The sequence below is a fragment of the Malaclemys terrapin genome, chromosome 22 (genome assembly GCF_027887155.1).
Source record: "Malaclemys terrapin pileata isolate rMalTer1 chromosome 22, rMalTer1.hap1, whole genome shotgun sequence".
NCBI classification, from domain to species: domain Eukaryota; kingdom Metazoa; phylum Chordata; order Testudines; family Emydidae; genus Malaclemys; species Malaclemys terrapin.
Window position 1 is genome coordinate 11,234,032 of NC_071526.1, and position 18,139 is coordinate 11,252,170.

The 18,139-nt window shown below is 44.2% G+C and overlaps 1 protein-coding gene across 2 annotated transcripts in view; it reads left to right on the plus strand.

The window, feature by feature from the left end:
• The window catches only part of LOC128827651 (RH-like protein), a 24,686-nt gene continuing 6,547 nt past the window's right edge, over positions 1–18,139 (plus strand). The window contains exons 1-10 of one of the 2 annotated variants that reach the window (XM_054011614.1): positions 1–283; positions 3,960–4,146; positions 5,427–5,555; positions 7,937–8,087; positions 8,987–9,134; positions 13,864–14,030; positions 14,384–14,521; positions 14,749–14,879; positions 16,028–16,107; positions 17,934–18,007. In XM_054011614.1, coding sequence (XP_053867589.1) covers positions 142–283; positions 3,960–4,146; positions 5,427–5,555; positions 7,937–8,087; positions 8,987–9,134; positions 13,864–14,030; positions 14,384–14,521; positions 14,749–14,879; positions 16,028–16,107; positions 17,934–18,007 — 1,347 coding nt within the window. In that variant the 5' untranslated portion in view covers positions 1–141. The remainder of the gene's footprint in view (positions 284–3,959; positions 4,147–5,426; positions 5,556–7,936; positions 8,088–8,986; positions 9,135–13,863; positions 14,031–14,383; positions 14,522–14,748; positions 14,880–16,027; positions 16,108–17,933; positions 18,008–18,139) is intronic. The other variant, XM_054011615.1, reaches the window with a different exon arrangement.

The window sequence follows — 18,139 nt, forward strand, 5'->3', positions numbered from 1 at the left end:
AACGCCTCTTGGGCTTTCTTATCGCATTGAAGTTTTTATTCCCTCCTCACCCTCCACCTTCTTTTGGTTTGAGGTTGGTGGAACGTTCTTATAGAAGAAAAATATTCATGTGTGTGTGTTTAACACTAGAACTAACGTACAATGGGTTCTGACTATCCTCCCAGTCTCCGATGTGGTCTGCCGGGGCTCATACTCTCTTTGGAAACTGCCTTTATCCTCATATTTTGGTTTTGCTTTTCAAACGAAAGTGGAAGTACGCCAAAAGACCTTGACATCTATCCTGGTAAGTTTGCAAGCCTGTTGTTAAAGGTAGGGTTCAGGGTGTGCTTTTATTTGGGTGCATTTGAGCTTGTTTTGAACAGTGCTGTACATCTGACAAATATTATGGGTACTTCCCTTTAAATACTCTGTTGGTTTGCACCTTCTGCAGTCATTTACAGCAGGCCAAAGTGGGTGTCAAACACTACTAAATTGTGTCCTTGTGCTCCCTCACTGGTCTGTATCCACTGTTGTGTCTCATCTTATACGTACATTGTAAGCTCTTTGAGGGGAAAAGACCATCCTGTTCTGTGTTAGTACAGTGCCTAGCACAATGGGTTCAGGTGCAAGACTGGGGATCTTGGAACTATGATCATACAAAAATCATACAAAATGGGGGAGGGATAGCTCAGTGGTTTGAGCATTGGCCTGCTAAACCCAGGGTTGTGAGTTCAATCCTTGAGGGGGCCATTTAGGGATCTGGGGGAAAAAAATAGTTGTGGATTAGTCCTGCTTTGAGCAGGGGGTTGGACTAGATGATCTTCTGAGGTCCCTTCCAATCCGGGGGGGCGGAATTGGGCTGGATGAAAGCCTGGGACAAATGAATGCACAATGTGCAGGGCAACAAATAATCAGGCTTAAGGGTTACCTAGGGAGGTGGTGGAATCTCCTTCCTTAGAGGTTTTTAAGGGCAGGCTTGACACCCTGACTGGGATGATTTAGTTGGGGTTGGTCCTGCTTTGAGCAGGGGGTTGGACTAGATACCTCCTGAGGTCCCTTCCAACCCTGATAGTCTATGATTCTATGATTGAAATAGTGGGGCAGCTAGTAGGAATGGATTAAAATTAGTGGTGAGTCTGAGCAGTGAAGTTCAGAACTTAGATCCAACCTTCCCCAAGGATCTTGGGCTGTTCTAAGCTGGGTCTTGGTTTCTGCCCCTTACTAGCTGAAACTATTAAATAATGGGCTCCGTATTAGGCCTTAGATTTGTTATCAAATGTGTACTGGCAGGCAAAAGTAGCCCTTTTTCTTATTTAATAATACGCTGGGGATTGTCTTATGGTACCAGACTTTGCTTCTATGTTGTAAGCATTGAATCTTTTGTACACAATCCTGCATCTGAGAAATGTGTTTTTCTACATTTACTGAAGATCTATATTAGCAATTATGATAAAACATATATAGCATGTAACCTGTCTAAAGTGGTGTACAAATATTAACCCATTAATCCTCATGACTTCCTTGTAAGGTAGATAGGTAAGTCTAACTACTCCCATTTTACAGATGGGGAAAACTGAAGTGCAGAAAGGGGATGTGACTTGCCCATGGTCATGCACTGAGTTGGGTTTATTTAATATTTTGTATGTGAGTTGATCAAAAGCCAGAAACTTGCATCCCTCCCTATACATTTGCTTTAATCCTTGCTATGAAGTGTAGAAACCTGTACATCGACATAAGAATATACCTATTAGCACATACGCTGGGGCTACCAGGCCTAGGGATACAGAGATTTATACACCGGAGATCTCCTTCCACTTCTCCAGTGGTTCCAGCCTCAGTGTTCATTCTCTTTTCTAGCCATCCTACACATGGCCCATGCCCTTCACCAAACTACCACCTTCTGCTCATTCACAGTCCTTATGACTCACTTCTTCCCTGGTGTTCACAATAAGCGAGTCAATAATCATTAATAATTATTCGTTAAAAAAACATACACTTTCAGTTCACTGCCCAGAAGATGCACATGCCATGTGATCTTACTGCTGTTAGCTGTGACGCTCTGAGTACCTTTCCCAGGCCTGAAGAAGACCTCTCTGTCATTTGAAAGCTCGTCTCTTTCCTCAACAGAAGTTGGTCCAATAAGATATTACCTCACCCACCTTGTCTCTCTAATATCTTGGGGCCAACACAGCCACAAACGCTTTTGTAACCCTAGTCCTTTTTCCCTTCCATGTTTGCTTCTCTCATTCACTGCGTCCCATCTAAAATCACATTGTAAGTTCTTCAGAGTAGGCACCATGTCTTTCTGGTGAAGTGCCTAGAAGGTTTTTGGATGCTGTAAAATTATGGCACAGACAGAGCAATCTAAGGCCCAGGGGCGGCTATATGTTCTTTGCCGCCCCAAGCACGGCAGTCAGGCTGCCTTCGGTGGCGTTTCTGTGGGAGGGCCACCGGTCACGTGGATTCGATGGCAGTTCTGCGGGTGATGTGCTGGTCCTGCGCCTTCGGCGTATCCGCCGCCGAAATACCGCCGAAGCCGTGGGACCAGCAGATCTTCTGGCGTCCTCACAGTGACCGGCTTGCCACCCCAGGCACGCACTTGCTGCGCTGGTGCCTGGAGCCGCCGCTGCTAAGGCCTGATGCAGCAAACATTTATGTGTCTGAGTAATTCGATGTATTGGCTTCGATGAAACTACTCATTTGTGTAAGTGTCTGCAGAATCAAGGGTTTCAGATCTTTTTGTTTCAGAGCGGTAGCCATGTTAGTCTGTATCAGCAAAAACGAGTCCTTGGGGCACCTTAGAGACTAACCCATCTTTTTTGTGAGGACCTTTCACCGGACTATTACAAATTCTATGGCATAACGTTTGGCCCCTTTTAGTAGTCACTTTGAATTTGTACATCAAAAAACAGGCTTGAGATGTTTCAGGGAAGATGAAGGGGGCTGGCTGTGTGTGGTTGGTGTGTGTATGTGTAAGGTGGGGTTTAAAATCAACAAGGAGCAGACACACTGCCTGTGCCTTGATAAGGGAACTCTGTTCCAAAGAAACATTTCTTAGCAGACAGAGTTGCAGTAGAGAGAAGTTCTGCTTAGCTGACTATTATCTCAAATACAGCACTCCTCCTGTAATGGTGAAAATAGGGCAATCGGCCCACTTCGAAAAGGAGAGTGTCATTGTTTTCAAAATGAAGCAAGACAAGACTCTCTGCAGATCTCGGCCCAAATTGGTTCTCGGTTACTTCTGTGCCAATCCTGCTGATTTGGTTTTGTGTAACGGAGAACAGAATGTGGCCTTTTGGTTTTACTGACTGACTGCAAGGGATCATTTGAAAGCAATTACCAGTGCTCTCATAAACATATTACTGCCTCTGTCTTTCATTGTGCTTATAAACATCTTCACATTTTTGTAACACTTAGTTTGCAATCTAAATAGACAAGACAGAGAGAAGATGGGAGGGGAAACAGAGGCACAGAGCGGGGAAGTGGAAGCCTAAGGTCACACAGCAGGTCAAAGACAGTCAGGATTAAAACCCAGAACTCCCGAGTCCCAGTCCAGTGCCTCATTGTCTAGACCGTACTACCGCCCAGCCTCCGTTCCCAGCTCTTCTGATCTTGGGCAAGACACTAAACCTTCTTGTGCCTCACGTCCTCATTTGAAAAATTAGGATAAGACCTCCCTCACAGAGGGTGGGGAGCAGTCTGGATTAATATATAAAAGGCTTTGCCCCCTGATAAATAGTGCTCTTGAAATGCACTGTTATTATTTTATATCTCCTTTCCTGTCCCAACTTGATGGTCTCTCCTCTATCCTTCAGTCCAGCACGGTCTTGCACCACCCTCCTTTTCCACCAGAATGTATGCGGATAACTCTGAGACAGTTACTAATTGTCAGCAGGTTTATTGACCACTGCTGTGGTGTTAACCTGGAGTCTGGTCTGCATTGATAACTTGACTGATTTATCGGTTTCTCTGCCATGCAGCATTTCAAGATGTCAACGTCCTGGTGATTTTTGGATTTGGCTTCCTCCTGGCCTTCACGAAAAGATACGGATTTAGCAGCACTGGATTCAACCTGCTAATTGCCGCACTTGGAGTTCAGTGGGCCATGCTCGTGGAAGGATTTTTGTTCAGTTCCGCAGCAGGAAAAGTGAAAATCAGCCTGCACAGGTAATTCATACATCCTAGAATGGATCATTTACTCTTAATGTAGCATCTCTGAGTGCTGTGGCTAAGGTAATTTTTCCTGTTTTTTTGGTATATTTACCCAGCAGCACCGTCACACTGGCAGGACTTTTTGTTATTTCATGGTTGGCTTTGTAATTTTAACTGCATTTTGCCATCTGTTGATCTAGTTACCTTTCTTCTATGGCTCCATTACCATAGCATCTGAGTGCCTCAGCGTCTTTACCCTCACAACACCCCTGTGAGGTAGAGAGGTGTGGCTTTATCCCCATTTTATGGCTGGGGAACTGAAGCACAGAGTGAGTGTATCAAATCATAGACTATCAGGGTTGGAAGGGACCTCAGGAGGTCATCTAGTTCAACCCCCTGCTCAAAACAGGGCCAATCCCCAGACAGATTTTTGCCCCAGATCCCTAAATGGCCCCCTCAAGGATTGAGCTCACAACCCTGGGTTTAACAAGCCAATGCTCAAACCACCAAGCTATCCCTCTTCACTGGTCCAGCTGGCCTGTTATCCTACTTCCTGTCCTACCCATAAGCAATCACACAGCTTGTCCATATACTCCATTGTCTTACCTCTAGCAGTGGCCAATACCATCATACCGCACATTGTACATTCAAGGGAAATATTCCTCCCAGTTCCTTGAGGAGCTCAATTTATATTGCTATCATTGTTTTAACTTGTAGCTACATTTGTTGTTAATGGTCATAGAATTCATGACCTTTGCTCTTTTCTTAATGGATATCCTCTACCTTTTCCTCCCCCTCCCCTAAACAAAACAAAATCCTGTATACATTAGCTAGTTATTGAGCATTGATTGAATTGTGGAATACTACTGCTGTTTATAGTATATGGCAGGGGTTGCCAACCTGTGACTCTGGAGCCACGTGCGGCTCTTCAGAAGTTAATATGCGGCTCCTTGTATAGGCACCGACTGCGGGGCTGGAGGTACAGGTGCCAACTTTCCAATGTGCCGGGGGGCCCATCTGCTCAACCCCTGGCTCTGCCACAGGCCCTGCCCCCACTCCACCCCTTACCACGCCCTCCCCTGAGCCTGCAGTACCCTCGCTTCTCCCCCTCCCCTCAGTGCCTCCTGCATGCCACGAAACAGCAGATCAGGAGGTGCGGGGAGGGGCTGATCAGTGGGACTGCTGGTGGGCGGGAGGCGCTGGGAGTGGGGGGGGGGAAGCTGATGGTGGGGGCTGCTGACGTATTACTGTGGCTTTTTACCAATGTACGTTGCCAAATTCTGGCTCCTTCTCAGGCTGGCCACCCCGGTATATGGCAAAGGCATTTACAGTTCCAACATCTCATCTACTGTTAAGTGTAAGAAGACTCCACTGGCAATCACAACACATGGCCAGGATGCAAGCAAAATGTCAGCTACTAACTGGTACTGATTGGGTAGTATAACTATGGAACTACAGGTAGTTCCCTCTCTTCCTCTTTCCCTCTTTCCTAGACAGGAAAGGAATGGTTTTGTGCCCGAGTCACCCAATTGGGAGTCAGGAAATTTGTGGTTCATCCCCATTTCTGCCCCAACCATTCTGTGTGATCCCGAGCAAATCATTTAACCCCCCCGTGCCTCAGTTTCCCCATCTATACCCAACTCAGTTGGGAGGCTTAATTCATGAATGTTTGTAAAATGCTTTGCGGTCTTAAGATGGAATGTGCTGTAGAAGAGGCAAGCATAAATATATTCCTTCTGCTGCTGCAGCCAAATTCATTGAGTGTTGTTAGGACATCAGAGGTAAATCACCACCTCCATTCTGCTTTTTAAAAGCCTTGAAGTGTTCTTGTCATAGATTCATTTCTTGTTATATCCTTTACAGCCTTAATAATTTTGTTACGTGTATCTAAAAATGTGAAGGCACTGGGAGCAGCACAACAAACTGCCGAGACCTTTCCTAACTGTTCTCATTTGCTCAATGCCTTCGTCTTGATTTTTGGCTTTGTTGAATTACAGCCCCGTTATTAGATATGTAGCAATAACTACCGTGTGGCAGTACAGCAAGAGTTTCTGACAGGCGCTAACTAAAGTGGGATTTTGCGGGCTATGACCTGTTGGAAGATCTTGCAGGAAGTTGGCCAAAAGGTGTCATCACAAGACTCATGCTGATGGCTCAGGGGATTGGTTCACAAGATAAGGAATCCTGAAGTGCTAGGCTGGTGGGGAATTTTTCAACAATTGGGGGGGGAAGAGGGGGGGTTGGTGAAAAATGCAGATTTGTCAAAAACAAAGCTGTTTGCAAAACAGGGCTAAGTTGGATGAATTTTCTGACTTAAAAAAAGGTTGGGGAATTTTTTCCCTAAATCATCAAAATTTAAAAATTCTCGTTTTTTTTGCCCTGAAATGACTTTTTTCATTTAGAAATTCAAGCTAATTTGACTGAAAAAAAGAAGAAAATGTTCAAATGGAAACAAAATGTTTCACAATTATCACAACAAAATGTTCTGCTTGACCTGAAATGGAGCGGGGGGGGGAAGAAGGGGGTTTTTCAGTTCATGACTATCTTGAGCTTCTGACCTTGCCCCAGTTTGAGACAGGACATTTTTTTTTTAACTATTGAAAATATTTGCAGGATGAGAAAACCGTTTCCCAGCCAGCTCTGGCCTAGGTCTGTAGCGACTGAAGTTGTTATCATGTGACTGTCATTTTGGGGTCCCCAGGTGAAATGAGACGGGTAGTTTGAGAGGAGTCTACAGTCACAAAAGTCATCCTCACAAATTACAGCTTTAATGGCAGACCCAGAAGAGAGACCAAGGCCACAGAGACTGAATTCCCCATAATCCCTACAGGTGACCTCTTCTGGTCAGGGTTAAGACACGTTGGCAGGGCGATGTGAAAGCAACTGGATTGCTAGACAGTCTGGTCTGCGCAGCTCCCAGGCCAGTACCTTTCAGAAGCACTATGTTTCCTTAAATAAAAATCATCTCCTGCCCCAGCTGTGCGTGCTGCACACACAAGAAAATTGTCTGCAACTACAGAGCAATATGCTCGTAGATGATTTTCCCATCAGAAGTAAGACAAAATCTTTACCTTTGCAGGGACAATTTTTAGGATTTTCAGCACGTTCTTTCTCATGGCAAGAGGCAGGAGAAGCAGCTAATTGAAATTCCAGAATATTGTAAAGGTCAAGAACAGCCCAGAACACATCTATAAATTACAGTGTGTCTGAGTCATTAACATCCCTTGTTTCCTTGATAGAAACTGCAAGGAGGACAAAATGGTGGACAGCCTTTTAGGAAGTGGGGAAAGGGAAAGAATTCGTTCTGTGTGAGGACTGTAGGGACCTCAGAATGCCTTGTGCAGAGACCAGTGTGATCTAGTGGTTGGGGCACAGGTTGGGGAGCCAGAAATTCCAGAGCTCCAATCCTAGCTCTGATATTAGCTCCCTTTGTGGCTTTCAACAAGCCACTAAGGCCACATTTTCCAAAAGTGACTTCTGATGTAGGGTGTCTCAGTTCAGCTTGAGGCACCTTGGGGCTGGTGGTCAGTAGTGCTGAGCTTCTGTTGACTTCAGTCGGAGTTCTGTGTGCTTAGTACTTTTGAAAATTGGTTCCAGAGTATCTCATGTTGACACCCCAAATGGGAGGCCACTTTTGAAAATGCTGCCCTTCAATCTCTGTGTCTTGGTTTACCCAGCTGTAAAATGGGGATCTACCTCACAAGCGTGAGAATTCCATAATGAATGTCTGGAACAGTGCTGCCTACTAATGACTCTTGTTTGGTTCAATTAGTTTCACAATTAACTTTCTCCTTTTTTTTTAAAGCGTATTAAAGGCCAGTATAAGTGTAACTGCTGTTTTAATCTCAGCTGGAGCTCTTCTGGGCAAAGCTAACCCTATTCAGTTGATTTGGATGGCGATGGTGGAGGTGGCAGCTTTCAGTACGAGCAGATGGATCAATGTAAAATTCCTGAAGGTAGGTAACCACATTAGCATATGCGCGGGAAAAGGCTTTGGGGGGTTTAAACAAACCTTTGTTTTCCTTTGGAAACATTCCCCTTTGCTGGTCTGATATTGACGCTAGACTGATAGTCAGATCTAGGCTGGTTTGCTTTGGGCCTGATCCTGCAGTTTATTGCATGCATGCAGCTGCCACTGAAATGAATGGGAGTTTGCATGTGGAAGGGCTACGTGGCTGGGGATTCTACTGGTGTCTCACTCTGTTTACAGCACCTTCTCTCTGGCCTTCTGCACCTCACCTCTTCTCCTCTCTATCCCAGCCAACACGCTCCTGCTTTCTTTCCTGCTGCTCTGATCACATCTTCTTCCAGTCTCTTCAGTGGCTTCTTTCCTTTTGCATTAAGTTAAAGCTCCTTCAAGGCTCTGCCCCAACTTCCACGTGGCCCGTCTTACTCCCACTTCAGGTTCCTGCCTAGCCCTCCCTTTGGTTCCTTCACCCATCAAATAAATAATAGTAATCATAATAATGAATTGTCCCCTTTGCTCCCTCATTCATGCTGCCCACCATGCTTGGAGCAGCCTTCCACACCCCATCCACCAATCCCTTCTTCCTTCTAACCATCTGCTTCTGGGAAGCATTTTTCCAGCCTGAGGGTATCTACACATCTCCTTGCACTAGAACTGGTACCAGTGTATTTTATTTGTCTGAATTAGACTGCAGGTTCCTTGGAGCAGGGACCATGTCTTTTTCTGAGCTGCAAAAAGTACTGTGTGTACTAAGTTCTCATGAACATTATATATGAGGGTGCCTATGAAGGACACTATATAAGTAACTGAGCTACAAGTCTCTGTACGCATCAAGGGGACCCAATGACATCTTGATACCCAGGAATGGAATATCTTTGTTGTCTGCAGGTTGAGGAACACACAAGCTTGATGCACGTTCACATATTTGGAACCTACTTTGGCTTGGCAGTCTCCTGGTGGCTGTACCATTCTTCACTGAGTGAAAGGATTGAAAAGGAAAAGTCTAATCAGATATCTGATTTGTTTTCAATGCTGGGTAAGACATTTACTTGAACGTCTCAGTCAGTGGTGGCCAGTGGGATGAATGACTTTGGGGATTGGGAAAGGGGCATAGAATCTTTTACTGCAAAGTTGAAAGTTCGAATACAGCCCAGTGACCAAAAGTTGTTACCATCAGATGGTAATGAGTTGGTGAGTCTCAGTTCCGTTCTTAGGCTGATGGGCCCCATCATGTAAACCACCACTGCAGTGGCACTGAGCGGGTCTCTTCTTGGTAGATGCAGCAGAAAGGCCAAGGCAGGTAAACTGTTCTCTCACCACTACAGGTGGCCGTTTTGCACAGATTTAACCATATTGGCAGGGGCAGTGTCATTATTAATATTTGTATTGCCGCAGGGCCCAGAGGCCCAAGCAGGATCAAGGCCGCATTGTCCTAGGTACTGTATAAACACTTACAAAGACTAGAATCAAAAGAGAAGAAGCAGATAAAGGGTGGGGGGAAAAGATACATCACACATGCAAAATGCTCAGGGTAAGGAGCATTTTCTTCTTCTTTTTGTTTCCATATTATTTTGATTTATATTACAAAGCTGGTCCTGCCATGATCTGTGCTGTGCCCTTGTCTCCACGGAGAATGTAAGTTCCCAGGTCTGTCAATTTGGCATCTTGTGCCAGCACTAAATTAATTTAATAGTTAAAAGAAACAACATTGAAATAGAGGCATTGATTTCTGTGGCTAAAATCAAGTGAATACTTATCTAACCTATCACTGTGACGTGTGAGCGCCCGAGTCCTTTATTAGGAGCTATGTTCTGCCCGAATGGAGTGAATGATCTATGCCGAATGTCTCCTCTGATCCCAGTAGATGGCATTGGTTATAGCGCTCGCTACTTTTGGCTGTACACCCCAAGATCTGCTGTCAGTGGGAGGGGCTGATTCTGGGTGTTTGCTGGAACCTCACCAGGGCTCATTGGCACATGGCTAATGAAACCTGGCAGCCTTCACCCAATGTAAAAAAGGAAAAATTAAATGCTCATCTTGCCGTGTCCCCAGAGATCTTGCTCTGCTGTATAATTCAAAGCAATTGGTATTTTAATCTAACTCATCAAGACACTGTTAAGTCTTCATTATAATTTTAGTGCCAGCTCGCTACCCCCAAGTGCTTGCTATCTAAAGTAATTATGTCTTCATGAATAATTCCTGAAAGCAACTCGGAGGTAGTGCAGACGCTCACAAATGAACGACCAAACAAGCAATTTCATAATGTGTCCAAGGCTACCCAGTGCCTAGGTCCTCCCAGAAATTCAGGGCTGAATTATGAACACTTACAACTCATAAGAATAGCCTCATTGCAGTTACTGGGATTACTCTTGCAAGTAACTACTTTGCCAGTGGGAATAAGGGATTCACAATCTGGATCCTTCTTTCCAGCCCCACTCCTGCCATAGACCATGAATTGCCATAGTGCAAAATACCTCTAGTCCTGTGTCTTGTCTATCACAGTGACTTGTGATAGATCCGTCTAAGGAAGATGTAAAACCTCCTATTGCGCAACATTGCGCCGTGCTGGAAAAGGACGTTTGTTTCTTCCTGAGCCCCAGCTGGTGGTTAATTTATACCCTGAAGCATGAAGACTAATAATCTTTATCCTTGACAGTGTATCTGCAGATATGATTCGTATATGAATGAAATTCAACCCTCCATAAGACCTCTACACCACCTAAGTTTCACATAAGCTTTCAAAATAGAGCTTAAGTGGGACATAAACGTTGTAGGTTGTGTGCTGCACAAGAGTGAATGTCACACACATGTGATTTGCTTCTGTAATAATACAGTACTTTGGTTAATATTTCTACTGTGTTTTGAAAACATAATCTCCTGCAGTTGTGAGTTCCATAGGTAAATGATATGAGTATTGCCACCTAGGGTGGCATGGGGAGAATGGAGGGGGCAGCCTTGAAGGCGTAAGATCCCTCTAAACATTTACGTTATTTACTGTTGCCTGGAGAACAGAAAAGTGGAAAGGGGGAAAGATACAAATGGGAGGAGAGAGGGAGGAAATGGGAAAAGGGATAAATAATTGGGACGGAGGAACTTGGGACCTTTTGGACACAGACTATCCAATAGCAACCTTGAGCGAGACTCTAGTTATTTCATGGGCATAAGGGTGACTGTTGCCTAGTCTCTGCTGACTTCACTTCAGAGATAATCTTGCCAGTCTTTTGCATGCAGGCTGTAGCAGATTATAAGTGCCCCAGCACCTGTCGTCTCTGAGAAATCGAGTACTGGGCTGTGAGATAAAGTAACGCATCCACTTGACTCCAAATGTTAGTTACCAGTGGGTGATTGACGGCATCCCAAATGTGTTTTTAGGGATGTGCTCAAAGCACAGACTGTAACAAACTGCAACCATCATCTGCCTTGCCGCTTGTACAAGGGGAAGGTTCCAGGGCTCAAGATTAAGGGCAAAAAGTCATCCTGCAACTGACAGCCCGTGCTGTCATTTTCTTCCAGAAAATGAAAGAAACATGTCCTGACTCTACAGAATAGACTAGACCAGGAGGTCTCCGTAGGGATGAACTCTGTGATAAGTGCAGCTTATGTCAGTTTCCCAAGGGATATGCCAAATGGAAATTATACTGCGCTTATGGAAAAGAAGCAGCTTGGAACATGATCTGCCCAGATAATATCACTTGTTGGGAAGCCTGTTAGTTTTTCAGAGCATATCAAGGTCACTGTGCCTGAAATCCTCTGTGTGCGCCATGGGATCATCCTTTCAGTCATTCAACAGGCAGGAGGACCTAAAGTGAGCAGCAAAAGCATCTAGGGACTTTAAAGAGCTTCAACCCTGGAGACCCAAGCTCATGCCAAGGTCACTGCTGTCAGCAGAGACTAACTAGCGTGTTTTCATAGGGACATACCGCACCCTGGAAACCTGCGTGTTTTAGTTATTGATTTTAATGAGAGCGCTTGAAGTTTTGCTATGAGGTGAATAGCATGTGGAATTAACTCTATATAATTCAAGCACACAGTAGAACATTAATTATCGAGTCTGCCTCAGAGTCCCCTCGGCAGTAGAGGTGGGGGAAGAGAAGATAAATCATAGCTTATCTTTAATACAGCCTATATCCCTAAATAGTCCAGCATAGATACAAAATTCCTGGGAGCAAAGCTGTGCCCTGAAATGTTCAATATATAAACTAGTGTGAATGCACCTGCTGCCCTCTACTGGATGGATTCAGATCTGTATGTGTATGAGAGAGAGAGAGGTTATGTTGTCCTCTGGTGGCTGGCTCACAGAGGGTAAGAGCCTTATTTGCTGGTGACTGGGGCCTGTTATTTACTCCTGGGGGAATTCTGCACCAGAATTTAAAAATTCTGCACACAATATTTTAAAGTTCTGCAAAATTCAGTATATTTTGTCAAAATGACACAATATAATCATGCTCCTGCTGAGAGCCGCAGCTGCCCGGGGCTGACGGTGGGAGCCCCAGTTGCCCGTGCCAGGCGTGGGCTGGAATGCTGGGGGAAATCACAAATTCTGCAGGGAAAAAAATAAAATTCTGTGGGAAACATTAATTCTGCATTGCGCACCAGCACAGAATTCCCGCAGGAGTAGTTTATTGGAGCAGAAGGACCCAATGTTTAGCCTCACTATTTACTGAAAAGTCTGTGGCCATGGTATTTTTCCAGGTCCACACTGTTTAACAGGAATGCTAATTGCTCTACTAGATCCACTTACTAGAATGGTGGATATTCAAAAAAAAATAAGTCTCAAGTCTTTTATATAAAACAAAACAGAAACCCCATTTCTCCACCAAGCGGACAAAGCAAGACAACAGAAGTGCAAGCTTCTTTGTGCTAGCCTGGAAGAACCACCACCACTGGGGGGAGAGGGGAGTTCAGGTTCCATGGTTCAGGTAGTTCTCGGCATCTCTGCTGAACCTGTCAGGAAGGGAGCCAGCTAGTATCAGTTGTGCTGGTGTTCTGATACCCCTACATGAAAGACATTCTGAACATAGCCATGTTCTTTATTTTGGTCAGTACCACATCAGCTGTGTGACCAGCATGCAGTACAGCAGTAAGAGGACTTGGGAGGTTTTGGCCAAGGACATCAGTGCAAATCCCTGCTGTTTCAGCAAAGGCCCTGGATCCTTTTGGGCCTCATGTTCAGAGGTGCTGAATGCTCCCATTGACTTCACTGTAGTTGTGGTTACTGTGTACTTCAGAAACCAGGCCCCTAATGCCCATGCAAAACAGACAGGGTGTTGGTTTTAAAGGTCTCATCTGAAAGGACCACGCACAGTAAATTGCCTGCTGCACAAACATACTTCTTCCGGATGAAAGGCAGAATCATTCCCATTGATATTTGAATCTGTGTTTCCAGGGAGCACAGGTATTGCAAAGCTGATGCTTAAGGACCATGAGAGATGATGAGCATCTCCTGCATTGAGGGCCCTCAGCTCTTCTCAGGAGGCTCTTGGCTCTTTGAAGGATCAGGCCCTTCCCAGCTAAGTCACCCTTCTGGGTGCATGTTTATTCTATGGTTACTGTTGAGATGTGCAATGCAGGACTGCTGGGGAGGCTCCAACTGTAGTGACGGTTGGGGGCTGTCAGAATGGTGGAGTCCCATCAGCTGGTTCCCAATGTGGGTATTGCAGTGGATGCACTCTGTGTGATTTAGAACCCGCCAGCAGAAACAGCATGGGATGGACCCACTGGGTTTGTGAGCATTCTAATGAGGACTGCGTCTCTTTGTCTGCCAGGCACTCTCTTTCTGTGGATGTTCTGGCCAAGTTTCAACTCTGTGCTAATCGTGGATCTGATGGAAAAGCGGAACGCGATCTGCAACACGTACTATGCCATCGCTGTGAGTGCTGTGGCTGCTTTTGCACTGTCATCCTTGAGCAGCAGGAATGGAAAAATCAGGATGGTAAGAGGAGAGCAAAGATCGCTTTGCTGAGAGACCTAGATTTTTGTTAATCTCTTTAGCAATATATTGAAAGTAAAACGGCTAATAAGCTAAAACAACACTAGCTCCTCAACAGGTTGATGATCTCTTGTCCCCGAGCAAATAGTATTGAAGATGTTAACTGGCTATCGTGCTGCAAGGGTGAAATTCACCCCCTACGCAGAGGGCCAGTTATACTCCAATTAGATCCCACTTAAGCCCTCAAAGTAGGTCTTAAGTAGTGCATGGATGTTCTGTTGCAGCAGGGTGAATTTAATCCAGTGGGTGCCATATCACTGTGTGTGTGAATTGACTTTGGTGATGTTAATCCACAGATCCACATCCATCATGCAGCACTAGCAGGAGGGGTTGCTCTTGGTTTCTCAGCTCCCATTATTCCACATCCTTGGATTGCCATGATTTTGGGTCTGCTTGCCAGCATGGTCGCAGTACTGGGATCTCACTGTTTCGAGGTAATGTCCGAAACCCCAAATCCTGTCACGCACATTTGTGTGAGGTTTTACACGCTAAGAAATAGCACATGTAGAGAATTTATAGCTAGGACTCCTGGGTTCTGTTGCCTAGTATGTGGGACTGAGAGCGAGGAGACCCGCATTCTATTTTGGGATGTGTGGCTGAAGAACTTTTCTGCTCAGTAAATACGTTCATCTCTGTATTTCTAAAACGTTTCCCTCCCCAGACATATTTGAACTCGGTGCTCAAGATTCATGACACCTGTGGCGTCCATTACACTTTTGGGTTGCCTGGATTGCTTGGAGCGATAGTCCATGTCATTCTCTTCATAATAATCAAGTGGGCCAGTTTATCAAGGTAGGTTGATCCTTTTTAGTAAGTATCATGTTTAGCTAATTGTTAATGTATTGTGCTAGAACTCAGTTTTAGAACACACATGCAGTATGCAGATAGCTCTGCATGGCCACTGTAGATTAACCCCCTTAATAACAATCAAGGACCAGATCCCAAAGCCCATTAAAGTCAATGGAAAGGCTCTCGTTGACTTCGGTGGGCTTTGGCTCAGGCCCTCAACAATTAATTTTGAGTGCTGGATTGCTAAGTGGGTGATGTAGACTGCATTGGGGGCGCGGAAATGAGAGCAGAGATTAAGTGGAAGTGAGACTGAACTGGGATCTGAAGGTGAGCCAGGAACAGCTTTGAATTGATGATAAAGACAGGAAGCCATTGAAGAGGTCTGAGGGTTCAGGTGATGTGAATCCTTCCAAATGGCGACTTTTGATTGACATTGCATATGTCAGGGAATCTTGCATATTAAAACTGTCAGTAAAAGGCAAAATATTTTTTTAAAGAGGTAATACATATATATGGGTGCTCAGCACCTCTCCGGATCAGGCTGTGACTGCTGTGTAGTAGACCCACATCAGAGGAGAGGGTGCCAATTCAGGGGTAAAACTAGACAGGACAGAGTGCTGGAGAACGTACTTGGTGGACCACTTTGCACTAGTAGGGGGAGTGAGGGAAGAACTAAATGTCCCAGTAGCTCTTTTAGATCTGATCCACAATTGATCCAGTCAGACAGACCTTTATTCCTTCAGAGTCCACTGACTTCATTAGGACGCTGTGTGGGTAGATCAGATTATAGGATTGGGGTTGTACATGGTCAAATTCTGCCCTCTCATGTACGCACTCAACTTCTATTCAAGTTGCTGGGCTTTGCAAGCATGTAGCAGGCAAAATTTGGCCTTAGGTTTCTGTATTAGTCTTTGGTCCGGTAGGGTGTGTTGAACCTTTCAAATGAAACTGTACAATAATGTAATGATTAAAAATAAGTTTGAATTATGTGATTCTTCAGTTAGCGAAAAGTTGCCATGATGCATATATTCAAGCAGACACATGCATAACCTTACTGTGTAACTCGGAGTCTGTAAGTGGCAAAAATTCTAGGAATATTTTTCACTACAGTCCTTTGCTTTGTGTGAAAGGTTTTTGTTTTTCATTTTCAGCCTGGGTTATCTAGCCTTGATTGAAGTTGGCTCTTTCATGTTGACGACTGCTATAGGTTTGGGAACAGGTTTTGTTACAGGTCAGTATGGGAAAGCTCTTTGCAATAGCTTCGTTCTGATCTTTTTAAGAGTAGGTGGTATGCATCAGCTGTCACATCAGTGTTCACTGGCTTATTGCATCTCTTGGCACCTAGATACTGTGGTGACTGATGTACTAAAAATATACATGTAGGTATATGACTTGCTACTGTAGAAAAAGCTGTAGGAAATACTGAGTGCATTTCTTTCAGTTGCAGCAGAAAGGGGTATGTTCAGCAGGGCCAAAACAATAGCATCATTCCTATGCTTGCCAGGGTTATTTTTAACTGATGCTTCACCAGCAGCCTCCAGGTTTCAGATAGGAGAAGGGCTAGGATGGACATCTTTATATGCGGAATATTGCCTTAGCGACAGTAAAAATATATGGAGACTGTTTTCCACTCACTGAGTAAGATGCTGATTTACAGCAGCTGAGGATAGCTCCCCTGAAGGCAATAGTAGATTTTTACACCAGTTGAGGATCTAGTCATCTGGTTCTAGATCCTGGATCATCTCTCTCTCTGGTGGGATTATGGCAGTTGCAATATTTTCTACAGCTATTAGCTCCTGCTTCAGTTCAGTGAAAGAAACTGCATATTGGAACCTCTGTTCCAATACCGTTCTCTAAAATGAGTGTTTCAGCCTATAATTAATATGTAACTCCTGTGCATGCTCAAATGTAATTACGAGGTTGGGCTAATCAAGCAAACTTTTAAGTATCTACTTCATCTCACTGAAAGACATGGGGAAAAAACATAAACAAACATTCTGTGTTGATCCAATCATTTAATGAGCTGGGTGTTTACATCTGAAATCTCAAGTTAACAGTGCTCATAAGCCTGTTTGCTTAATGTGTCTGGGTAGCTTTTCATATGAAAAGTTAATGATCATTTAGTTTATCCTGAAAATCTGGCACGCTGTTCACTTGGCTTTAATACATAAGTGTTAATTTTTAATAATTAAGGCCTCACTTCTGCGGGCAGAATCTTTTGCCCCCATGGAGGCCGCCTGAAATTCAAAGGGGCTCTGTATTTGTAGGGTTGGCCCAGACTAATCAGCTTGCAGGATCGGGACCTAAGACAATTTTTACATGCTTTGCTTTGGATCTCATGCGTTCACTGTTTGAAGATAACTGAAGGCTGGGGAAGGGTCCAGGTAATCCTACAGAGAGAAGATAATAGCTGGCTTTTCTGGAAACATGGTTTTCTCCCCAAATTATGTCAGTCTTAAAGTATCTGCTGGCTAAACCACAATGCTGCATGATGGATTTAGAATCAAATATATTGCTTGTGAGGAACATTGTCTCACTTCCATGTGCTAAAGAGCGAAAAATATTCTGCGGAACATTTTATAATTTGTACAGGATTAGGAAAACTTTCTAGATTGTTTGGAATTGTGTATCAAATTATTCTGAACCGGGTATGTCCTGTATAGAGATGCACACGAACCCCACATTCAAATCCAGACCTGAGTATCTCCAAAGTTTGTAGGTTGGTTTCCAACCCAAGGTTTTGGTTAGGCCCATTATATGTATTAGAGACAGCAGCAAGGCTGGAGGACAATCCAGATAATTCTATTTTGCCAATATATTTTAGTCTATTAATTAGCAACATAAAGGGGTTCAAAAGCGTTTAAAAAGAAGACAAGTGGTATTGTCTTTATCTGACATTCACCCCTGCAGAAAGATTTCCACACAGGAAAGATTTGTGGGGGCATGGTTGTGATTCTGATTTCATATTTAGCTCTGCATTATATTGTGATATGTGGCTAATAAATATAATATTTAGAAACAGCCCCTCCCACCCACATGTATCATTTTTAAACCCAGGTTTCGTTTTAACTTTCAAACTATGGAAGACGCTGCCTGCATCAAAGTACTTTGATGACCAAGCTTTTTGGGAGGTAAGTTTTCAATTTAAAGTTGAGAGAGAGAGAGAGTGTGTGAGTGTGTACGTACAGCCCATGCCATCATGAAGCTCCGATCTTGGTATGGATTTCTAGGTGCTAAAACAATACGAAGAATAACCATATTTC